Genomic DNA, 26,536 nt, shown 5'->3' on the forward strand with positions numbered 1-26,536 from the left:
CAAACCAGCTCATTTAACCGATGCGGCACCGAACCACCTCGTTTAACCGCACCTAAACCTTAACGTTTCGCCATTTATAACCTTCCCCTCTCCCTCATCCTAACCTTAACCCTCTTGCTACCTAAAGCGTTACTCTCACTGCGATCAAGCGTTTGTTTCCCCTGCATTCTGACTCTGACAGTCAGAGTCTGACTGTGAATTTTCGTATTTGCTGCCCAAGGGGAACGTTAGAACATACCATCTGGCGAGGGGGAGGTTACACATACCCTCTACTTTTAACCTCTACCTTGGTAGTTGAAACCTCCCCCTCGCGTTGGCTCGGTCCAAACTCGACCAATCACGAGGCGGCTCCCGCTGTTCACTTCATAGAGCCGGCTTTTAGAGCGATCGACACATCACTAACGTGTTCGCTGGCAAGATTGTTAAGGTTAGGATAAGGGTGAGGGGAAGGTTAAATAAGAGGATAAGGTTAAATAAGAGGATAAGGTTAAATAAGAGGATAAGGTTAAGGTGAGGTACAATGAGCTTGTTTGGTGCCAGTGTAACGCTGCATTGGGATGCAACGGTAGTGGACATCCCATCGCTTCAGTTTTACGCTGCATTGGGATCTGCAGTCAAATAAGGGAAAACCCCTTTTTGCACATAAGTAACGAAAAAGGGCACTTTTGGCATCAGGGGTCTGACGTGGAGGGTGGCTGACCAAGCGTTGTTTTTGACGCGCTGGGAGTGAGAACGTGTATTTTATTGCTGGTGCGACTTAGGGCGTGTCCGGATCCACGGGTAGGATGCTTATCAGTACGGGTCCTCACCGGTCTAGACCTCTAAGACCGGAACCCAGCAGCTCTGAATTTGGACAGTTTAGCCTTCACCTCTACGGTGGCCCGTAGGTCCTGTCACAGCCGTGGCGGCAGCTACACGCAAAGGAAAAATGCTAAAGCTAGCGAAAATCAAGCAGGAATATTAAGGAGCTACAGCAGCGTCATGTCCATCAGCAGCGTTTGTTCACAACCGTTTTCAGGTAAAATAATTTTGTTTATTCTAGAAGCTTTCAGGACTTACATGTTAACTTTAGATGGTTTCATGTAGGTAATTAAAATAAACCAAATGCATTATAAAAGTTGAATGCAGTAGGATGTTTTCTAATGTAAATTGAACCTTAGAACTTCTTATTTTGCATCAAATGGGGGTAAAACGTTTTAAAAAACAGGCTTTTTAATAAAATAGCATAGAAGTGTTTTCAATGTGCATTTGTTTATTCAACTTAAGCCTAATAATGATTACCTTATTTTCCGGACTATAAGCCGCTACTTTTTTCCCACGCTTTGAACCATGTGGCTTATAATGACGTGCTGCTTTAGTCAACCAGAAAGGATGGATGCTGGAAAGTCTAATGAAGGGATGGTTAAAGGAGTGCTACAGAAAGAGCCCAGGAGGATTTTTTTCACAGTAAAACGGCACTGCTTGTTTTCCCAGCTTCACCCCGGGGTGATGACAGCAACACGGAGAGCGACACAGACATCGCTACAGAAAAGGTATGTGATGAAGCTCATACTTCAGTGGTTTCAGCGCGCAGGAGGATGATGAATAAGTAGATATCTGCAGCTTATATTGAGGTGCGCTATAGTCTGGAAGTTATGGTAGATATAAATCTTAAAAATGTAAATTCTCTGTAGTTTTCCCTGCTGCTTTTCTTTAAACTGAACAGAACCAGTGTACTGCAGGTTATATGTTTTGTTTTACATTTTTCAATTAAAAAAAACTTTTTTTTTTTAATCTATTACAGGTCAGCATGCACTGTGCTGCACTTCTGCCTCTGTGCTGGTGAAGTTGTGGGTCTGGAGGATGAGCATGAGGAAGATGTGTGTGGAGGAGGTCAGTGGTGCTCTGTCCTGCAGGAGGTACCAGCAGACCACCACTGCTGCTAACAGGCAAGTCATTTATGTAGGAACCTCTATTAAAAACAACACTGTGGTTTTATTTGCTGAAGAGTCACAATTGTTATACCAGTGGATCCATAAACCATCTCCTCATTTCATATTTCTGAATACGTCTTAGAGATGTAACAGCCGTTGTCTGAGCCAGCCCAGCAGTCCCTGTAGATGGATGATGGCGTGGACAGTGAGAGGAAGCATCCCAAAGCTCTCTCTGCAGACCGTCCTGTATGATGTTCCTCTGACCAGAAACGTCCAGCCACGGGTCTGCTCCAGCCCTCCATCCACGTCTGGATCCTCCTGCAGCAGATCCAGCTGTACTGATAAAGACTTCCTGCTCACTCAGTTTAAATAAATGATCCAGGAAGAGTCACTCAGGTTAATCCTGCTTTAACCGTACAAAACTGGTCCATACTGGTTTTGATCTGTAAATAAGTGTAACCTATTATAAATAATCTTGTCTCCTTACCATCTTTTCATTTTCTGTTCATGTCACATGTTCAAAAACATCTGTAATAATAAAATTGGTGATAAAATTAATGAGCAGACAGAGTTATCGTTAGTATGTTTTAATAAATGTGTTAAAATATCAAGCAGCTAAACAACATTAATATGATGACAGTAGAAGGCCTCTCTCCCAGGATGACCACCAGGTAAAGCCTCTCCTGACCCTGGACACCTTGCAGTCCTACAGAGAAAATCAGGCCACAGGTGACAAAAAGAGTGAGTATTCTTGGAATTCGGACAGTACTTGTCGCTGCGGTAGGACGTCATCAACCTCAAAATGCACTCTTACAAGCATTCTTCCCGTGAATTCGGACACAAACTTATACTCTGGAAAATACGGTAGTTAATTTACAAAAAAAAATAAATCATGCATAATCAACCCCTTTGAGTGTGAGCGTCCCCCAGTTAGGGGCTGGAAAAGTTTAGCATAACGGTGTATGTCCTTTATATAAATACATATCAAGACAGCAGTGCCTGGGCTACAGGACAATAAAATCCTTTTCTAAGTGTTCCAAACACAACTAAAACTACAATGAAATTAATCATTACAAATTGTTTTTGATAAAGAAAAAAAGGAAGAAAATAAATCACCTTATTTTTCTAATTAGTGGAAAGCAGGAAGTACCTTTATCCAAATGAATTTTATTACAGCAGGAGGGACAACCATACATGCAGCATACATCTTGTAACCCACAGCAGTGCTTCCCCTGAACTCTACACCTCTACATATACACTGAACTCAAACATCTGAAAATGTGTCTACATACACAAAATACCCATGACTCTAAAACATTATTTTTTAAATCTGTCTACATGTGTGTTAGTGAGCACTTTTCCTTTACCAAGATAATCCATCCCACCTCACAGGTGTGGCATATCAAGGGGCTGATTAGACAGCATAAATGATGTACAGGTGTGCCTTAGACTGCACACAATAAAAGGCCAAAATATTTGAGTCATGGGTGTTTTGTGCATGTAGAAAAAGTTTCAGATTGAGTTCAGCTCATAAAAAATGGGAGCAAAAGCAAAAGTGTTGAGTTTATATTTTTGTTCAGTGTAATAGCAGTGCTCTGCTGCCCCTAGTGTTCAGTTTAGTACACAACATTTACAATGTTCCCTGTCCATTTACACATCAGCATTAACACATATTAATATGTACACATCCGAAAAAATCCTAACAGTGGTTACCTTTACAATGAGACCAAAGTCATCAAATAGAGCTTGGGTTACAGAAATAAATTCAGTGAAGTGTGGGTATGTGGGGCAACGGTGGCATGGGAGGTAAGTGCTTGTCACATAATCTGAAGGATGCAGGTTCGAGCCCCGCTCAGTCTTTTGCTGTCGTTGTATCCTTGGGCAAGACAATTAACGGTAGGCGGGACCAGTGGCGCCAGTGTTCGGCAGGCCTCGCCTCTGTCAGTGAGCCCTGTGGCTACATCGTAGCTCATCCCCACAAGGGTGTGAATGTGTGTCTGAGTAGCTTAATGACTGATTGTATTGTAAAGCTCTATGGGGTGTTCCAGGACCCTAGAAGGTTCTATATCAAATGCAGGCCATATGTCATCTGTGACTCACTAACATTATTTTGATTAAAAAATCAACTTGGGTGCATATTGTCTTAAATGATAAAAATGTGATTAATCAAGATTAATTAATTACAAAGTCTCTAATTTGATAATTTTTTAAAATTGATTCCCACCCCTGTTTTTCATTGTTCATTAGTGAATGTGAATAGATCACATTAGGAAAACAGTTCTGTTAAATTTTTATTTGATTTAAAATCAAACAAATCAACTCCCATTGCAAACTTGAACTCTATAGTTTAAAGTCGTTTGTCTACATTGCCTTTGTAAATCAGCTGTTAATGTTCATAAAAAATTTATAAATTAATTTTGGACAAATATTTTTCTTGGACACAGAATAGTGACCTGTCACATTGTCTTTTTAAGCAGAGTGCACATCTGGGTTTTTTCAATTACCATAATCCTGTACAAAGATTACTTGTAGGTCAGCAGGGTCACACAGCAAGAACAGTGGTACCTCTTAGAGAAAAGACTTCAGGTTCAGCTGGAGGTTTGCAAGCGCATGTTTTGATTATTTATTCACAAGTTTGAATCACAGTCATCTCAAGGGTCTCTGTTCCTTAAATGACCTCTGACTGCTCTATGGAGGTGGACAAATACAAAACAAAAACTCCCTACAGTGATTTGTGCATTTTTTTTATTAGTAATAGTATTTGTTGTTGAGTCTAAGGTCACCTTAAGGCAACAGATTCAGTTTAAGTCCAAACGAAGACCCATGGAAAATTGTGTCTGCTTACTGGGGCATGGGTAAAATGAAACTATTTGAAGTCAAAACTTTATTCCTTAAATAAACATGTAATTAACACTTCTGTAGAATGTCACATGTAGAGAAGATCAGTTAATAATTTGAATCTGTTTTGGAGTAAGAAAACATCAAAAACATCCATGATGGTGACTCTAAAGGACTAGAATTGATTAGCTCTACTCGAAGCGTCCGCCAGTTCCCCTAACCTTGAATCATATTCGCTAGTGGTCTCACCGATTTGACATTTCTAAGACCTTCAACTAATGACGTTTTTTTCCCACCTCAAGTAGTGTGGGATAGAGCCCTGCACTGAAGCCCTAGGCTCTCGGGTCGGCCCGGCCCGACGGCCCTCGGGCCGGGCTTCGGGCCAACGACTGTGTAATTACCTCGGACACGGGCCGGGCTGGGCGCCTTTATTTTTAATCGAATTCATTTAAAAAATTGAAACACTTAAACCAGGGGTCATCAACCTGTTCCCATCAAAGAGCCATTATTACCCATTTCCCACAGTAAAGAAAGTACTGGGAGCCACAGCAGCAGCTGCGTTGTGGGCGGGGCCTACCCTCAGACAGCAGAGAGCTGTTCACAACAGGTGACAGCAGCCAGTACCAGTCGCTCGTGTACGTCAAAGTTATCTTTCATAAGACGATAATCAATAAAACGATTTATATAAAATGGATCCAGAAGTTGTAGCCCGTCTCTGCCATCAATATTTTGATATTTTTCACCCTGTTGGTGGTTTTACTGAGCAGGTGCCACTTTTGTCATACGTTTCTTTTTAAAACATGTTTAGACTGTTCAGAATACAAATCCAGGCTCTGTCACGTTTAATTGTTGTAATTAAACTTTGTAGGTGGGGAAGGTCAGAAAAGGATCCGATCATTTTGTTTTTCCCTCATTTACAGTGACGGAGGTAACGGCGCAGTGCGCCTGACTCTGGTGTTAATCAAGTTTAATTTTATCTATTTTCACAAGAAAACAAAACAGTTTAAAGCAGGGCTTGTGTTGACCGGACAGTTCCCGTATTTGACCATTTATTTTGACAGAGAAAGAATAGAAAGAATTACCCCGACGCATGCAGACAAACTGACATTTTATTCTACGCACATCGCCGATGTAGCTAAATCGCTCAAGAAAAGATTCCCATCTGAACATCTGAGCTGGACACTGCTCAGCGCAGCTCACTGTCAGCATGTACTACATGAGGTCCACAGCGAGCTGAAGATGTGGAGAGGGGCTTGGAGCGTGTCGCAGAACCAGAGCGCATGCAGGAAGATTCCTCCGACTGAATTCAGTCGGAGGAATCTTCCCGCTGATCTGAATCTGATGCGGCTCTTTGTGCTTGTAAAATAATGAATGGATATTTAAATAAAATGCTTTATATTTTACTGAATTTTATATCTGTAAGTCAATTCTATGTAAAGCTTGTCTGCGTAAACCTGAACAGGTCCAACCCAGTCTTACTGAGAGACCGGGATGATGGGTCACGCTTGTGCGTAATCAAAGGCGCTTTCTGAGCTGAAGAGGATGTGAGATTCTGGGACTCTTCTCAGACGGCTCCTGGATGTGTCGCCACATTGGAGACAGGAACAAGCGCTATTCAGCCAAAGTTTCATAATCGGAACATTTTCTAAGTGACAAGTCTCTCTGAGAGACAGGGTTTGGAAAACACTCGCTTCAGTGGGAGGAACCTTCCCGCATGCGCTCTGGTTCTGCGACGCGCTCCAAGCCAATCTCCACAACTTCAGCTCGCACATATGCGCTGACAGCGAGCTGCGCTGAGCAGTGTCCAGTTCAGATGGGAATCTTTTCTTGGGTGATTTAGCTACATCTGCGATGTGCGTAACGAATAACATGTCAGTTCATCTGCATGCGTCGGGGTAATTCTTTCTATTCTTTCTCCGTCAAAATAAACGGTCAAATACGGGAACTGTCCGGTCAACACAAGCCCTGCTTTTGACTGTTTTGTTTTCTTGTGAAAATTGTTGGAAAGAGATCAAATTGAACTTGATTACCACCGGAGCCAGTGCGCCGTTATCTCCATAACGGTAAATGAGGGAAAAACAAATTGATCGGATCCTGCACGTCTTTTAACACATTGGTCAGGATTGACGCACTTTGTTTTCATTTAGTTGGTTAAAAAAAAGTTTGGCTCGGGCTCGGGTCGGGCCAGAGAATCCTGAAAACCTTTTCGAGCCGGGTCGGGCTGGGTCCCCACTAGGGCTGGGCGATATGGCAAAAATAGAATATCACGATTTTTCCAATATTTTATCACGATTTCGATTTTATCACGATTTTTTATCCATGAATACCATAACTTCAATTGCATATTAAAGAAGAGAAACATTGAATAAATAAACATTTATTCATATTAGGGATAATCAACACAGTGCTAACACACTTATATTTTAAACTCACCAGAGATGATAAAAGCCCTGAGAGAAACTATTACAAAAATCAGTTTTTCTCGTTTTTCAAGTAACTTAACATAAATTAAAATCGTAAACATATTTAAAGTGCAAACATGTCAATTGCAAACGTATTGTGCAAACATTAACTTGTTCAAAGTACTATGTAGCTCCCAGTTGCTCATGTAGTGATAGTTAAGCTCAAATACGGCTCTGATGTGTGGCTGGACCAGAGATCGCTTGTGGTAGCAAAAAACTGCGCATTCTGAATATTTTCTGCAACTCTCACTTTGCATTCAGCGTACATGCGTGGAATGGCAGTGTTCGAAAAATACTTGCAGCTGGAAAACTCGTAGCGCGAATCCAATGTTTTATCATGTTCTTAAATCCCACTCCTACTGTTTGTACGGGACACAAATCTTTAACCAAGTGGTACGTCACTGCATCTGTCACGCTGTTCCATCGTCTGCTGTCTCTGTCGTAAGGAGTGAGTTTTGTGAGTGTTTATGTTAGCGTTTGCTGCCAGGAAGAAGCACTAGCCGCTGCCGCTGCAGCCGCAGGCTTTTTAGCTTTAGCTGCCAGCTGGCTCTCATTGTATTGTTTGGGATGCCTTCTTTTCAAGTGATTAAACAAGTTTGTGGTGTTGCCATCACTTGCCTTGACGCTCTCCTTGTAAATGACGTTTCGCTGCTCTTTGTCATCTGGTGAAAAACCAAACCAGTTCCATATAATGGACGAGGCGTTCCTCTTCGGAACTAAAACCTCGCTGTTGCTCTCAGCTGCGGCCGAAGCCATGTTTGTTCACACACAGGTGAAAACAAGCGGGGCACTAATGTATTACCTTGACTCACTCTGATTGGTTAAGGGTCAAACAAAGGCGTGTCATTCAGAGGCAGAAATTCAACAGCAGAGCTGTGAATCGTGATAAAAAGGTCTCTCAGAAATGACAGACTGTCAGATATGTAGATCGTAAAACGGTCTAAAATCGTCATATCGCCCAGCCGTAGGCCCCACCCCCTCGGGCCGGGCTCGACTCGGGCTCAGATTTTAGGCCCGTGCAGGGCTCTAGTGTGGGAAACCATTAATTAGCTGTTAGCTTGGAACATAGCTGAAGAACATTACACTATAACCTTCTTTCAGGGTTGGCCTGAGCTGACGCTCTGAGGAAGTTTTGCAGTCGGCAAACAAAACTGTCAGCAAGGTAAATAAACCTTTTCTGTGTGATTGGCCATTTCTGCCACCTGTGTACTTGACAGTTCTGCATTGCTGACATTGCATTAAATGGTCTCTAGGGTGTAGTTTTATACATATTTATTGCGTACTTAATGTAAAAATCCCTCCCTGGTTCTCATGCCAGTTTCCACTGAGCCATCATTTACAAATGGAACTATGCCAAATGTCTTTTTTTTTTGTTATTTTTTTCAGGTTGGATGAAAAAATGCTCACATGTGTACTTTGATTGAAAGGAAACCCCTTTGCTGTGCATTACTACCACAAGTGAGTAGGGAGGTTCAAATTTAATGTGAATGAGGGCCGAGCTAGTTAGCAGTCCTGGCTCTGTCTAGTGCTGTGTGTTTCTTCTGTTATTCTTGTCTTGTGAGGAAATTTGTTAAATTTTAAATCAATATTAATTAGTTTTCTAACTGCTTATTTTTGCTAAGGTCACAAATAACTGATGGCTGTTTGCAGCAGTGACTGGGTGAGACAAGGCCACACAAGTGAGAAATTAATCTACTCACCTAGTGACAATTTAGTTGGCAATTAATTAACATGCATGTTTTTACTCTGTGGTAAGAAACTGGAATGCCCAGAAGGAACGCAAAGGCAGTTTTCCAAGCTGGGATCACGGAGCATTTTAAAGATATCCACTGTTGTCACTTAGATCAACTTCCAACTATTTTATAGCTATTTTTATCTCCTTTTATCTTCTTTTTTTGTGTGTGTATTCATGTTTTTTTTCTAATTTATGCTGCTTTAAACTATTTTATGGTTTATGGTATAGTCCTCTGTCATTTTCACTCAAAAGGCATTGCCTTTGGCCAAGCCACAGTTATAAATAAGAAGTCCATTCCTAATCTATTTTGCCTGGTTAAATAAAGGTGAAATAAAAAAAAAAATAAAATTCAAATGGAGAGAAAAAGCATACTCCATACAGAATTACTGTAGATGGTGGTCGAGTCTGCAGTCTTCTAGCTGAGGAAACACCCATTCACTCTTTAGTAAATCCTAAGTAAAATACTAGCCTAGAAATCCAGACAAGCTGTAGCAATAGTGGAAGATTTGCTCTCCCATTGGGTTGAGGAATTTTAATTTGGGCCAGTTAATGTGGCGTATATTTGTAGAGATATTTCATGGGCTTAGCCCCAGAGTCCTGACAGAGAAATACTACAATAACTGGGACTGGTCAGGAGCAATGCTCATTTCAGTTTTGGCATTAACTTTGGACTATTTAGACTTTGACTTTTATTTGAGACATGAGCAGATAGACCAACTTAAGTCCTTTATATTTCGTAAAAAGATGTATTTCCTACTCCTTTTACTTCGTTAATGACAGCATATGTTAGACTGCCCCATTGACTGATTTCCCTAGCGACAAACTTGTCACGTTATTGCTCTGATTGGTCCTAGTGCTGTCTAACTACATGCAGACATTTTGAAACACACTTGTTTATTCCACTACACAACTTAGCTCTGTCTATGGGTCATGGCCAAACTAAATATTTACAAATACAGGTGAAATAAATAAATCTGAATATGGTGCAAATGTCCATTTATTTCAGTAATTAATTCTAGGCTGAGAGACCATTTAAAGGCTCAACTTTGCAGGTGTTTTGGATTCATCAGCTGATTAGAGTGTGACACTTTGAGCCTAGAACTTTGAACCTTTTCACAATATTCTAATTATTTGAGATTTTGAATGTGGGGTTTTAATAACTGTAAGCCATAATCATCACAGCTATGACAAATAAAGGCTCGAAATATCTCACTTTGCTTATAATGAATTTATCTCATATATTGGTTTCACCTTTTAAGTGGAGTCACTGAGATAAATGAAACAAACATCTCTGTAAATGTATACAAAAGAAAGGTATTGAAGAGTTTTTAATTCTAAGTGTATTTAGTTTGGGTTGTCTGAATGTTTTTATTGCTTGAACAATCAGCATCTGACTTTTATTTTATTTATTTTTTGTCCAGTGCACTCAGCTTTTGGTCAGTAGTCGTCCTCACACCATGGCTTTGAGTCCTCACACACTCAGCTGTCAATCACATAAGCCCTTACATAGCGCTACACGAACAGGGTTTTATTCCCCTTCTGTCCTGTGCTGAAATCCGTTGCCACTTCTGTAATGGAAAATTGTCTCTTACGCCATGGCACTTCTTAGTGACTGATAGAATTCATCATTTTCTAGCATCTTGGGAATTCTTCTTTGGAATTTAAAGCCATGCAGCACGGAAGGGCCAATTTAATTTTGAGCTTTGCCCAGAAGCTCCCTTGTACTCCATCACAGATCATAGCTCAGGATGCATTACTCAAGCCAAAGAAGTCAGGTTTTCATTCAGGAGGGAATTTTCTGATGTCATTTTTAATACACACTTATTTATGCAGAAATAAAATACCATTTATACAGATCATTTTCTTCCTTGTTGACTTAAAATAGAGTTCTTGCTCTACAGTATTTTCCATAACCTAACTCCCGTAGAGCCTTAAGGTGTTTAGTAGTTTGCCCAGGAACACTCTGACATATATTGCATTTGCATTGAACTCCTGGCTTTCCAGTTATTAAACAATTCTTTCTGCCTACTGAGCCAAGAATCAAGGATCTGTGTGTTGGTTTGAAACATATTGTTTTATTAACCAGTAGCATCTGTCAAGGCACTAACTTTGCAATGAAAACTTGCAGTTTGTCTTTGATTGATACTTATCAGTGCTAAGTGGTGTTTGAATATGCATGCTGTTAATTTTAATCCTCAAGAAAAATGTTTCTTTTTCTTTGAATTTATGATTTAATGTGGCTGATAAATTATTCTCGTAGAAGTTTCATTACTTTTCCAAAAATGCAAGTTTGGCTAAACAAGGGTGCTGCTATGCTAGCGTTGTGATGAAATGTGCAGCTGATGGCATACAATTTTTAACCTTTTATTTTTTTTTTAAGGAACACTCTGTGAGACTGAGATCAACGAGTGCAACTCCAGCCCCTGTCAGCACAACGGCACATGCTCTGACTTACTTGGAGAATACATATGCAAGTGCCCTGCAGGTATGTTGAGCTACGTCCAAAACTGGAGCTTTGTTATAGCATTTAGGTGATATTAGCTGTGGCATCTGGAAGCATAGAGGGACTTTTAAACAGGTCTGCAGTTAAGTTGAGCTAAGATCCTCATCCAGGGCCCCTGTGGCATTTTTGGTACAGAGTGAGAACTAAAGGTGATTGTAGTTTTTTTCTAGCAGCATCCTGCAATGTAACACATCCTGCTTCAGGAAGTTAAGTCGAGATCTTTATTAGTGAATTTACAGAAGTCTCACTAATATCTTATTTGCTATACATACACACATATATATATAATTTATTTTTATTTATTTATTTATTTATTTTTTTACTTTTTCTTGTTGGTTTCTTAATTGATCCATGTTTTACTCCAAATGCTCTTTTGTGCATGTCATTGTGAAATACTGCTGTAACGACAGCAATTACAAAATTCCCTCCCAGCTTTCATCATACATTTTGGGCAATGTGTTACTTTTGCATTGTGAATTAATAGAAATCACAAACAAGGTCATTAATGCATTAGGTATAGCTTAGCATACCTAATTAGCATAGATGTTATTTACTAACTCATTTAACTAAATACCCAGCTAATGTCTTAATAAACCGAAACATTAAAGAGCATAAATAAATTAAAAGACAATTGTTCCACTAATGATACTCAAGTAAGTTTTACTTTTAAAATTCAGATCCAGATTCAGACTCTTAAATTAAAAACTTGGGCTATGAGTCTACATTTTAAAATTTCCTACTTCCCATTCATCCTCGGATTTTCTGCAAGGTCGTCCCAGAGGTGTGATCTTTAATGGCATGCTCAGTAGGCCCAATTCTATCAGCACACACAGATTGGTATGCTTACATCAACTTATACAGGGTGCATGACTAACCTTGAGCAGGAGGATGATTTCAGTCACAAACAGAGAAAAAACAGTCCAATCAACAAGGAATTTGGCGTTTCCAGTTCACTTAACATGTTTGCTTTTTAATGCAGATTAGTGGAGGAATAGTTTGCTGTGAAAAAGAAAACAAAAACTTGCTAATAACTATTTGGAGAATCCAAGACCCCCTGGAAAACAACTGATAATGAAACATACTGTTAGGATTCAAGCTAATTACACCCCCCAGTCTGTATCTTAAAAGCAAACATAATATTAGTGAAAAACATTTTGTAGTAAGTTTAAAAGTATGCCATCTGCAGAAAAAACTAACTTGTGGTCTGCTCATTCTTTGGTTTTGAAAACCTCCCATCACATCACGTATTTGGACCCATGAAACTCCAGAGGGCTCAACGCTTTTCAAGTTCACACCCCTTTTACACCTGTTCAGTGCATCTGTCTGTGCACAGCATTATTTACCTGCACAGAATCACAGATTATGCATTTCATTCGCATAAGAACTTTAAAACGTGTGATTTTGAAACCGCTACATTATTCTTTGGACCTCTGACCGAATGTTAACATTTGCAGTATCTGTTATTTTAAACTTGGAAGATATCTAAACTTTACACAGAAGCTTTTGCCTTTTCTGTTTATTCTGAGTCATTGGTTTTGTTCTTCAGCTCCCTTTAAAACTGCCTCTCCAGTCTGCTCTAGTCCCCAATCATGAATCCTTAACATCATGAGTAAACTTGTACTAGATGTGGCCACAGACCCGTATGGTACCTAAAAAAAGCTAGAACTCATATCTCTCATCTACACTGATTTTTAGTGAAGTTTGATAAAAAAGTAAACTGTTGAGAGCCCATGTGAAAAGAGTTAGATGACTGTTTTCCCAGTCCAACTGTGAGCTGTGGAAAGTATTTATTTAGCTAACTTAGTTATTACTATTATTGGGTTCACTCGTGTGACTCTGCAGTCGTGCGAGACCAAGTCAGCAATATCCGTATATCGGATGTCATTTTAAAAAGTCAATAGCGACTGGTACTCAGTCAGTTTTGAATATACTGTGCTAAAATGCAGAGAACACATCTCTGTTCAATCATATTACCAAAGGTCTTTTACTAATAAAATATTACTTACATTGCTTAAAAAAAATGACCAAAAAGGTTTCAATGTCTCTTTCTCACCATAAGATGATCTTAGCATAACCTTTGACATGATTGGTTGTCCAGTATTGTAAGCTGCTGCATTTAGGCCTTTAATAAACCAAATCATGAGTCAAACCTTTGCTAAAGGATGAGTCAGCAGAACGCTGTTGGAAAGGCAACCGTTCACAAGTGATTAAGAATGCTAGGTGAAAACAACAGTGCCAAACGGCAGCTCTCTGGTAGATCGGGGGGGGATGGAGCCAATTGGCAGCTCTCTGGGAGTTCTAGTGTTAAGGTGAGTGAGACCTCAATCTTGTTTGTGAAACATGAAAGTGGGATTGTCATGATTTGGTCTGTTTTGTCGCATCCAGAGTGGGACGGCTTTCTATAATTAATGGAAAAATGAATATATAACAATAGCAGATTAAGTAAAATGTCGGGACATCCGTCTGTGAATGTGAAATTTGGAACAAGTAGGGCAAGCAGCGGCAACAGGGTCTGAGAAATTGTTATGTACACAAAAATGTATGTTTTAACATGGGAAAATCTTGTATTTTGAGTAATAAACTAAGTGGAAATCAATTAATATTTTTTTCCCTTTAGTTTTTGCAAAAATCAGTAAATTCTATTTATATTGAAAAGTAGCAGAAGGAAGAAGGAGGTGAAAAGGTGACAAAACTGTGAAAAGAAGCTCAGCTCTGGTGTTTCAATATTTAATTGAAGGATAAATTGATGTTCAAATGAAATAGAAAGTCAGAGCTACTCTGTGGTGGAGTGGATGTGCTTCAAAATTGGGCCAGTCCTCCAGCCGACCGACAGCTGGACCAGTTTTGGCCTTGTTTATTAAATATAAAGAAGAGCAGGTCTGGTGCATCAGCATGAATTAAAGATGTGTTAGTGGTGCTGATTTCTGACCTATTTTTGCTTTAAAGTACAACATCAGTCAGATTACATGTTTTAAATCGTGTTTTGCAGGTTTTAAAGGAAAGAATTGTGAATTTGACATAGATGCCTGTGCCCTGCCGGACAGCATTTGTCCAACGAAGACTCAGTGTTTGGATCTTCCAAAGGGCCTTGAATACACCTGCCGTGTCCCCTGTCCTCCAAACCTCCAAGTAGGTAAAATGGTGCATTACGTCCAATTAAACATTAAGTTACACTAAGTTACACCAAGTTGTAAGCCAAATAAACCTGGAAAAAATTCAATGATCTATTTATGTAGTTTTCTTTGGCTGTCATTTTAATGTTAAAGGGATACTTTGCAACTTTTTCATGTTTTTAAATCACTTTTAAATGACCCTTTACAGGGTTAATGAAAGGCCACCCAGCCCCTATCGCCCCCAGTGGTCAGAATATTCCACTTGCAGCTTTAGACTGGCGAGCCGCTCTCTTGGGAAAAAATGTAGCTGACATACCTGGCTCTGCAGTCTACTGATCTGTCACCTTTGGTCTTTAGACTGGTGCGCTGCACAACCAGTAGGCTTTGGTCACTGGACCAAAGGGACCTGCTGGGGGTGTAGTACGGCTGGGCAATAAATAAAAAATTTATCGTTATCAAAATTTCGGACTCTTATCGACATTTTTCCCATGTCAATAAATTTGATAAAAAAAAAATGACAAGATGTGTTTAGGTTGGTGATGTTCACGTCCTTTTAAGAAGTTGTACCACCTTGAGTTACATTAAAATGTGACTCAACGAATACATGTGACAGCCCCATCCAATGGTCAACTTTTGTTTCTGCACATACCTGTAGGTATCGTCCATTTATCGTTATCGAGGTGAAATCCTCAATATATTGTGATATTGATTTTAAGCCATATCCACCAGCCCTAGGGTGTAGGGACTGAGAAGATCACCAATGTATGATGCTAATCTTCCATCCCTGTGGGGAGTGGTGAGCTGCAGCTGTGGCCACACTTGGAAACTATTTGGTGGTTTAACTCCCCAATCCAGCCCCTTAAAGCTGAGTGTAAAGCAAGGAGGCATTGGGTCCCATTTTCACGGTCTAGGCCATGACCCGACCAGATTTGAACCCTGATCTCCCAGTCCCAGGGTGGATACTACCACTAGGTCTCTTAGAGTAAAGTGGCTTACTCCACTACAGAGAGCTAACTCCTTTTTCAAGACAGAGCCCATGAGGGTAGTGGTCATAAACGTTTCATTAAGATTCTCAGAAATTATGACAACTTCTTAGAAAACGATACATCCTCTTAAAAATGGCAATGATCTGACTAAAGTGAGACTTATGTGCATTACAAGCTATGAAAAACTATTCAAAAATATTCTTTTGTGTCATAACGTGTGGAAAATCCTTTAATCTACAGAGATTAAATTTAATCAGAAATCCAAGAGGTAATCTATAAACACTTTAATTAGCCCTTTTGAAACTGTGCGGTAAGTTGCTTTAGCAGGGATTAAAGGTGGAGTTAATTCTTCAATAATTGTGGAAAACATTTAATATTTTGGTGGATAAAACCGTGTGTACTGTATTTGTTGTATTCGCACTGGCTTTAGAAACCTTGTTTTTATAAACACTAATAAATTTTATAGAATACTAACAAAATTGCATTTGATTTTTAATATAAATTCAGAAAAGAAAGTAAAATAAAATTGTAAGAATTTCTTGTATTTCTCGTGGAAGCCATTTACAAAAAGAGAGATGTGGCTTTTCGATGCAGTTAATTGGTACAGAATATTTGCAGTGTGTGTGTGTGTGTGTTTTCATGTGTTGGCTTCTTGGTAAATGACTTAATTGAGTGACTGCAAAAGAAAATGAAAGGACAGAACATGTTTGGTGTAAATGACACGTGGAGAAACTCACCCTGTTTGGCGAGAGTAACGTTAGCTTCTTTTGCAGAAATGCTACCAGATCTGCATTAAACACGATTATAGAAACCAGGTTTGTCCCTTTCTTATGCACCATCTTGCTCCATATTTAGAGTTTTTGTGAAGAGCTCCTGGGAGTTCTCAATGGCCATTGATTTGGTCTTAGACACGACGTAGATGCTTCATGGAATACGAAGCGAGTCCTCATAATTACACGTATATCAGTATTCATGAGCGTTCCGTGTGCTTGTAATGAAGCTCATTTTCAGGGAGCTAGGAGCAAGAAGTATTAAGAAGAATAGTTGCATTTCTGACCAGAATGGGTTCAGTCCAATATGTGACATTAACACGAAGCAGAAAGCTGTTTCATTTGCATCTCTGATTTCATGACACACATGTCTGATTAATTTCTTCAACAGCCGTGTGCCAATGGAGGGCGCTGTGTGTTGAACAGTGCCAGCAGCTACACTTGCATCTGCGCACGTGGTTGGTCGGGTCAGAACTGCCGTATAAATGTCAACGACTGCATTCAGCACTGGTGTCAAAATGGAGCCACTTGTGTGGATGAGATTGGTGGTTATAGGTGAGTGTTCTAGTTTGGTATTCAGGCCGTTCTGGTACCAGAAATATCAATGATTTGAAAAGCTGTGGTATTTGCTGCTCCCCCTTTAGGGCTGAGACAATCCTTCTTGCTCTCCACTATTAAGAAATTCTCTTTAATCTGTCGCCAGCTGCCTTTGTCCCAGTGGACACACAGGGGTCTACTGTGAGGAGGACATTGATTTCTGCATTGAGAATCGCTGCTCTGAACACGGTGTTTGCCTGGACCAGCAATATAACTTCACTTGCCGCTGCGTGCCTGGGTTTGAGGGCCCGCTCTGTGAGGTGGAAGCAAATGAGTGCAACAGCTTCCCGTGCACAAATGGAGCCACCTGTGAGGACCTAATCAGTGATTATCGGTGCCACTGTCCCCTGGGGTTTGAGGGTATGAGACCAGCTGATATGAATCCGACTCCATTTTACAGCTATTAGTGCAGCCAGTCACTGAAGGATCAGCCTTTAATGTTTGACAAGCAGTAAAACTAAAATAAAAATATTAAGAAATGTTGGATGTAAATATTTAAAGCCATCTTAAACATAAAAGTTAAAATAATTTGTTCCTTGTTTGCATTGGAAATTTGGTGCTTACATGCATTTAGTTATTTCTTCTGCCAAAATGCACAAATATGTGCTTTTTTCTCAGTGTGTGTGAGAGCATGTTAATCTGTCAGTGGGGTTCACAAAATATGAACTACAGTATTATTTTTACTGAAACTGTAATTGGATGTACATTTACAACTCAATCCCATTTAGCTAACCAACCATTGCAAACACAAAAACAGCCATAACTGTTCATCTTTACAGATAATGAGGTAAAATTTCACGTGGCTGATCATTCATACCAAATTCTTAATAAAAACTATTTGCACATGATCATCATTGAGAGCTTATAGTATTGTAATGTATTAAAGAGACAATGTGTAGTTTTTAATGTTGTTGGAAATGAGTTAAATGATGCCCAGTTGTTGGAAAATATTGACGGCTTCATAACATAATCGTAAAAATCCGGTCTAAAATACATGAGAGCAGGTTTAAGTCTCTAGGCGACACCTTATTCTATGCCATGTTTCCTTCTACAGGAGCCTGTGAGGACAAAATGCATTTACTGATTTGTTACAAATGGTTAAAAAATGTGTTGTTTTACACACTTACCTCTTCACTTGCTGCCACTGATGAAAGAGAGTCTGGTGTGCTTCTCATTTCACTGGAGGTTGAAAGTACTAATTTGCTCCCAGGAATTTTTTACCCTAATGGTCATCTTGGACCAATCAGAGCAATGAACAACGTGATATATTCATCACTACCGCAATCAGTCAACAGGGAACTCTGCCCTACAGCGTTGAAGAAGAAGCAAATATATCTCTTTTTGAATTAAATGACTTAAGTACCTCTGTCTGCTCAAGTGTCAAAAAAAGCCCAAGTCTAAATAGTCCAGAGTTGATGCCAAAGCTGTTTCAAACAAGCACCATTCCTGAGCGGATGCCATCTTTGTAGTTTTTGTCCAATGCAGCTCTGCTGAGTCTACAGTAGAGTGGTTAAACTGACCTGCAGAGCAAAGTTTAAATCTCCTGCTATGGTCTGGCTGGATTTTTAGGCTACCATAATTCTTACGTTTCTCATTATTAATGAAACACAATCTACAATATGCATACCTTCAAATAATCTAAGGCCTTTTATTAATCTATAGTGATACAAAATTCTTGATTTATCAATTTATGGATGGATTGTTCAACAATGACATGAACATAGGACCATATATTTTGTTTTAGCTTTTTAATTAAATAAAACGGTCTATAATAAATATCATAAATTTACACCTGTGGCTCAAAAGCATTGTAAGAATCTAATTAGTAAAATAAAGTTAAGATAGCATTAGTGTCAGTGGCCACCCTAAACTGTCAGTAATAACTGCTTTAATTCAGTGTATGGGGTCGTGCTTGTGAAATTACCTTCCCTCTTGTCAGTGGTGCAGATAGAAGAACACTGCCCTCTGGCTCACAAAGAGCTAAGAGGTCTGAAATATGGCCTGAGGCCAAAGCCGATAGAGCTTTTACATTTTAGTAGTAAAATCATTAATCAATTCTATACCCAACTCTTGCCCCGAGGATAGGAAAACTGCGGTTGCACCATTAATGCATTAATTCCTAAATGCAGCAACATGGTGGATATATAACCAATCAACTACACTTTGTTCGTGCAATCAAAAGTGGTCAGCTGGTTGCTAAAACCCCTTTTGTAATAGAAACGGGTTTCTACAAAACATGCTCTGTATCATTACCCTGAGTTTATTCATTTCTCTGCTTTTATTCTGCAGGAAGGAGCTGCTCTCAGAATGTAAATGATTGCTGGTCGCAGCCTTGTCTAAATGGAGGGTCGTGTATGGATCTGACAAATGACTACATTTGTCACTGTCCTCTTGGTAAGTAGCATGTACTCGTGCGTTATTGAGCATGTGTTTACAAAAATATCACGCTATTAATTTTCCAAGAACTCCACCTTGGGAATTCATGAAAAGTTCATTCCTTGTTTTGTTTTCCTTGATGATGTTTTACCCATTTTTGTTTGCTAATGTACATCCTAAAGATAGCCGAAGAACAAATGGCTGTCTCCACAGTGTGAGTTCCTTTGAATGTGAGCTTTTAAAGGGGCTCTACATGAAGAAAATGGACGCAATACATCTGCATTATGGATTATAGTTAGAAAAAAAATCTCTTGAAGTTGAAGGTTTAAATCAGCGTCTGTAAACTTGAGATAAAATGTTGCTTTTTAAGTCTTTAATGAATGCAAACAATACAACCCAGCTCCCTTTCCACATAGATTCACTTTTTCTATTGTCTGATGTTTGCCAACAACACAAAATCCAGGTGAGAGCTACATGTTCTGTTATTAAAACAGTTATTGGATGGCACAAGCCAAAAGTACAGTACGTACCAGATGAGCTGTGCTGCAGTGTTGTTGTTGTTGTTGTTGTTGTTATTCATTCCTTCAACCATTGTGCATATCCTGCTTTTACTCTTATCTGGTTCACTCCCACTCACGTTTTTTTTTTTTTTTTTTTTTTTGCTATTTGTTTTTGTTGCTATAAGCTAACTGAAAGATGACAGACACAAAAGGACACATGTCGCCACCTCCCATTGCAGAGTGGAATACCCTTCACTCAGTAGTTCGGTTTTCTGAGTTACACGTAAACAAGGATAAAGGCTCCTAGTTTATTGCTGACTTAGACTGACTTTGATGCACATTTAATTGCACTGACCCCTATGCAACTGATCAGTATGAGTAAATCAAAATTCATTTTGGGCTGACTCGGTGAACTGTAGACACGTCCATACCGTGAAGCTCTGGTAAAATTAGCTGAAAGTTACAATAGTGGAAACTGGACTAATTTGTCTAAAAAGATTTATTCTTAAACTTTACGTTTACATTTAATTTACTAACAATGCACTTTTACAGGCTTCTGTTAATATTGTGTTTTTATGACATTATGGACACATAAATAATTTCCAGTTAATATATTTGCTTTTAGTCTGGTATGTTTTTTGCCTGCTTCTTGCTCAAATTAGATTTTGGCAGAACCAGAACACCAATGTGTGAGGAAAGCTTCCATTACTGCTTTAATTTCACTGACAGATTTATGAACAGGTGTTTTTGATCTCCTTTGTCCTTTCACAAATCCCATTAGATAAATGGTCTGCCAGGTTTACATGCCTCTCTAAAAATCACAAACACGCACACACACATCAGGAATAATATAGTTTAAAAATAAGATTTTCAGCATGATGCTTGTGACAAACCCTTGAATGTTAGTCAGTTGTGGTGGAGGGGTAACAACTGGTGCGGAGAAAGGGGGAGTGTAAATAAAATGTATTTTATTAACAGAGAGTGAACAAAAATACTCAGTCCTTGACTGAAATAATGACTAAACGAAAAATACACTCTATATTAGGGATGAGTCGGATACTCGTTTCAGACGAGTATCCGGTACGAATAAAGCATTTTTGACGAATACGAGCATGAGACGAGTAAACCTCGGAAATATCTGTAATCGTGCTGAAGGAAAATCCTCATTGGATAACTGACTGTCTTCCCGCTCTGTGATTGGCCAGTCACATGGAGCGCCCGCCCCTCCCTACACACAAAACACTCTAGCCGGCCGGGAGAGCAGTCCGTCCGGCTCATCCACGCACACACACAGACAGTTACGGATCTCGCTGTGATTGCTTCACTGTTGCTCACGTTCCTTCAGTTTTCCCTAGGTTTTCTTCAGCTCGCTTCTTTTTCGGTTGAATATTTAAAGTTACTTTTTCGTAACTTACTGTACATGGTGCATTTGACAGGACAGAGCTGACGTGCTGCATTAACTCACTACCTCCGCTCCGGTCGGGTTTTTTATTTTGTTTAACTCCGTCTCTCTCCCTCTCACTCTCTCTATCTCTCTCAGACACACACACCTTCATCAACATTGCTTTGTTTAACGTTGTGTGGGGCAAAATGCCAAGAACGTTAAGAAAAAAATCTGTTTAATCAAATTAAAATGAAAAAATATATATATAAAGTTGTGTCTGGTTCTAGCATTTCATGTTTCCTAGTTCCTACTGCATGAGTTCAGATGTATTAATCCATGCACTTAAATATTAATGTTCTGATTTTATTTAAACACTTGTTCTGTAATAGTTTCTTTACTATTGTGATCAAAAATATTTAATCTAAATTCTGAGGCTGCTCTGTAAATAGTTTTCAAATAAACAATACACATATCAACTTCTGATCATTCCATATCAATGTCAGACTTAAAATAATGTATTGATGTAAACCACACCCACTTCTGGTTAAACCACGCCCACTTCCGGGTTATGCCGCGCCCATTCCGAGTACACACAGATACAGATGGTGTACTCGCTCATCTCTACTAAATACTAAACTTAAAGCGAGCTCTAAAGCTGAAAAGGGAACTGAAATTCAAGCTAAAGAGAAGACAAATGGATCAATAAATGAAAACGGCTATTAGCAACCAAAGGATTTACCAAAAGAACTATCTATCTTAGTCACTGAAATTATCTAAGTTCTTATCCGAATCGAAAACTGTTTGCTACAAATGATCCAAGGACCGAGGAGAGAAGAACAGGGGGTTATGCTGTGGTTCTCTCCCAGAGAACTGAGAGCTGCAGTCTCTTAAGCCATCAGCTGATGGCTTTCAGCTGGGGGGCTGAAGGCGGGCTGAGATGGAAGCCAGCCTGGCGGAGGACCTGTCCAAGGTCCTGAACAGGAGAAGGGAGCATTCAGGGTGCGGGAGCCCAGGATCCGTAACAATGCTGACTGATTTTTTTTTTTATTAATTTTTTGAGTTTTAGTTTTTTTTCTTACCAAAACAAAACGTTACATTTGCATCTGGATCCGCATCAGAACACATTCTGGTTGACAGATGTGCTTGTTATGAGATGGCAGTGATAGTTGTTGGGGAATTCCACAAATCCTGGAACAACTGTGTCAGTATCATCACTGAAGGGTGAAGGATCTTGTGCTACTTCCCATGACTACATTCTGCAGCCAGACTTAGAACATGCTTGCCAGCTAATTTTGCATATAACTTCAAAATCAGATATGCATTAGATACAGAAGAGAATTCAGAATCACTCTTTGTTAGATTGCTTTTGTGTAATTTAATCAACCGTCTCATCTCAACAATTTAAGCTTCGGATTCAGCAAAGATGAGAATAAACACAGAAGGATTAGTAATAATCTGAGTGCAATGAACATGAACTCGAACGCGTTTTTCAGAAAAGTAAATGTTAAACTTATTTTTTACATTGCTAACAGACAGGCACAGTGAATAAAAACCTGAAGCAGCAGCTTGTTTGATGGAGGCAATGAAGTGAGCCTGTTAAATCCAGGTTTCAGAATCATACAAGAGGGATTTATGTCATAGTACAGAACCAAACTTCCTATTTTTTGAGGATTTCAGGAGAATGAAGGAAAAGTGAACCCCTTTGTCTGGATTTTCTTCTCTGCTGAACTAAATCACAAACAGCTGTCCGGCAGGAAAAGGGGAGTCCCATTTGAAGATGGTGACACTGCAAATGTGACATTCCTTCATGCAACATTAACCTCAAAGTGAATTGCATGCACAATTGGTTATTAAACACTTCTGAAACACTTTGTTGGAGGCAATAGCTGTCCATTAACTAGTCAAGGCAATGCATTATGTGATGGGAAAAGGGTAATCGGAAGGTCATCTAACACCTAGATAAAGGTAGTGATGGAAAGTGAGCTGCTTTGGACTCGGATTACAGGACACTAAGAGCCAAGTCTAAATTCAGCTAAAAAAAACACATAATCCATAACTTGTTTTATGTGTGTCCACATAAATGCATGGGAGTTTTTTGTGTTAACCTCACAGATGTTTAATGCATGCGAGTAACGGCTGTTTACCAATGAGGTGGAATCTTGTTTAAATATTGCATAAGTCTGTGCCTGTAGCAGTGAAACATAATTGTTAATGTTAGCTTTATGTGTTTAAACATGAACTGTGTCCAAGTTCAGGGTAATATTCTTGTGAGGACCCGTCCTCACCGGTCCACGTAGGTCAGGCCCTTCCCCGGCTGTTAAAGCCATAGATAGGTAAGCAGCTGTGAAGTTGGATAGTCTAGCCTTCGTATTTATTCACGCCCCAACCTCAGCGTATGTCTCTGCCCTCAGAGCAGCATGTTTTAGTTATTTCCCTGCTGTTAATCAATAAGTCTTTGTATAAGTCTGCTTTACACTGAACTAACACACATTTTCCTGTCATATTAGCGATAATAGTCTGTCGTTTCGCTTGGCATCCACAGATTGTTTTACAATGAAATCCGAACAATGGGCGTGTCCGCACATACTTGAGGAAGCATTTATTTGGATCTGGTTTGCTTGTTGCATGTCATCCCCCTCACCTGGAGCCAGAATAAGTCCACTTCAGCGTTAGCTACCAATTAAATCCCATTTCTTTCTCCCCACTTTTTAATGATTGATTTCGTTTTCCTCTAAGGGACTCTGATGTTTCTTTAAACTTATTTCAGGGTTGTGTCCAATTACTGTTGGCAGAAGCATCACTTTTATGTGCAAATGATTGATAAGATGTCTCCATACATTAATGAAAACGATTAAAGAAGTGTATACTAATACTGAAAATGTGAAATAGTAGTTCAAATTGTTTTTATTCTACTTTGACCAGATGTGATGTTGGTTTAAAAGAAAAAAGCCTAATCCAAGCAAATGAGTCTGTTCAGATTAGAATGAGGATCAATCATCCCATTCATCTGCTCTTTATTTAACACACTAGATATTGACGTGTGGGTCCTGTTGGTGACATGCAGACATGCAGGTTGTGTGCCAGATAAATGTGATATGGATCAGTCGGCTGTGGGGAGCCGCTGTCAATGATTTACGCAATTAGCATACTGCAAAGCAGCTGGATCGTAAAGGCAAGAGTCGATACAGTTAATCTGCTGAGGAAAGATAGAACCGCCTGGCAGTGAAGATGTGCTGCAATATGTGTTTTGTTAACTCACTCCTCTTGGCTTTGTTCCTAGGGTCTGAATTTTTGTTGACTCCTTCTCGTGTTGTTGTTTTTTGCAGGATTCAAGGGGAAAGACTGCTCTCTGGATATCGATCTTTGCTCATTTGGACTGTGCAGTGAACATACATTAATATGCACAGAGGCCAAGGATGGACAGAGTGTCTCTTGCATGTGTGAAGCAGGTGAGCAGGACCTTCTAAGGGGGTGGGGGTGAGAGGGGGAATGAGTGCCTTTCTCACGTCCTATAACTTGACAAAGATGAGTTGCCTGTGCTGGAGAGATAAGGTGATGTACAGTAAAAACCGGAGCCCGAGGCAATATTTATCTGTCTGCAGCTCACCTTTTTGTACCTTTTAGATCAAAACTGCTCTGAATTTTCTTGAGTTACTTCAGCTGTGTAAACTGTCTCCTGTTACTACTTAGTAACCCTTTTCCCAGGTGCACCAACAGACCAGACAGCTTCTCCACAAACCTTGTAGGATGTCAGTCAGACTCTTTTGTTTTCTGTCACCCAGGATGACGGTGTTATCAGAGATCGGTCAGGAGTAAGTGGCTTGACCTGTTAAGTACTGTGACGCTTGCAAGAAGCGTTCCCGCTTTGTGATAAACAGTTCTAGATACTGTAGGTGACCGAGTTTCACTACCAAACTCTGTGAATGTGCACAAGGACTCTTCCTGGAATCTGTCAGAGAACCGGAACTATAAAAATATTTAGCCTGCTAAGCTGAGCATAATTCAGTCTGCACTTCTCTGCACCTGCCACCACTTGGAAAGTTCATGCATTGCAAGCGATAACTGTAACAGCATTACTTGTGTTGCGTTTATGCTCGACAGACGTCAAAATGAAGGATCGTGAGTGATTTTTTTTTATGTAAATGAGAGCAACCTGCAGCATGCTGCTATCTGCAGATCACTCCTCAAGGGTAAACTTTGACTCGCTGTTCTGTTTAGATGTTTCATGTCAGCAGTCCTGGCGTGCAGATTATATCCTGTAATCCTTGCCAGCCTAGGGTGATGCAAAATGTTGCTCACACCCTCTCTTACTTTGCAAACCATTTGCACACATATCACAAAATGTATCATGATTTTGCACAATTCTCGTTCAATTGTAGCTGCTGCTGAATGGTGTAATATATAGATATAGCTCTGTAGGTCTCTAAGAGTGTATTGTTTTCAGACTAAAGAGGAGGATTTTTCTTTAATGTTTTGTTTCAAAGGAGCAGCTTTTCAGTGGAAGAAGTTCTTTTTGCCATAAAATAAGTTCAGCTCTGTTGGCATGAGGCGGTTTTATCGTTGCACAGTTTTTTTCTCTCTTTTTGCAGTGCAGCAGTTGTTTTTGTTTGGCTTCTGTTTTTGTATAATGTTGATGTTATTTTGCAGGAAACTGCTTATTCTGCAGGAAAGCAGATGCTGCGACAGTGCCTTTTTAATATTTTTTTTACGCTCCCACCACATATCTACGAATGGAAAATATTTCCTGAAACTTGTGCCGTCTTATATCTCGGCTGACTGTGTGAAACCTTTATTTTGTGTTTACATAAGTTTGAGGTTAAACTTGCATTCAGCTGGTTTAGCACCAACAATAAAGACGGTGTGTGACTGCGTGTGTGCTGGTGCATGTTATTTGTTTGATCCGTCTGCAGGTCTGTCTGTATATGGACCGACGTTGATTTCAAAGAGGGATTTTGGCCTGTTTAATACAATAAATCAGAGGGGCAATGATGGGTGCTTATCAAACATGATTAAATGATCCAGTGAGCTGAGTCCGGCCGTTCTCAGCAAGCTCCTTTGAATCAATACAAGCTTTTGGAAACCAGCTTTTGTTTGTGAAAACAAAGTCATGCTGATGCTAATTGGCGGAGTAATTAAACCAGGCAAAAAGAACTGCAATAAAAGTTCTCCACCCCCCTTTTCTGTCTTTCTTTGGCTGCAGGGTTTGAGGGGTCATTTTGTGAAGTAAATATCAATGACTGCGAGTCCAAACCATGTCAGAATGGTGGCATTTGCGTGGATGGCATTGGCCTGTATGAGTGCCTGTGTGCAGAGGGTAAGTTGTAACACATTTATATCCAGTGGTAGGTAAAGTAATGTA

At 39.7% G+C, this 26,536-nt stretch overlaps 1 protein-coding gene across 1 annotated transcript in view; it reads left to right on the forward strand.

The window, feature by feature from the left end:
• eys (eyes shut homolog) overlaps positions 1-26,536 on the forward strand; it is a 370,767-nt gene that overhangs the window by 56,193 nt on the left and 288,038 nt on the right. Inside the window, exons 9-15 of the mRNA XM_054750130.2 lie at positions 11,329-11,433; positions 14,441-14,580; positions 16,712-16,875; positions 17,024-17,277; positions 19,207-19,311; positions 24,504-24,626; positions 26,378-26,491. Of these exons, the coding sequence (XP_054606105.2) occupies positions 11,329-11,433; positions 14,441-14,580; positions 16,712-16,875; positions 17,024-17,277; positions 19,207-19,311; positions 24,504-24,626; positions 26,378-26,491 (1,005 nt within the window). The remainder of the gene's footprint in view (positions 1-11,328; positions 11,434-14,440; positions 14,581-16,711; positions 16,876-17,023; positions 17,278-19,206; positions 19,312-24,503; positions 24,627-26,377; positions 26,492-26,536) is intronic.

This window comes from Nothobranchius furzeri, chromosome 12, assembly GCF_043380555.1.
Source record: "Nothobranchius furzeri strain GRZ-AD chromosome 12, NfurGRZ-RIMD1, whole genome shotgun sequence".
Lineage (NCBI taxonomy): Eukaryota > Metazoa > Chordata > Actinopteri > Cyprinodontiformes > Nothobranchiidae > Nothobranchius > Nothobranchius furzeri.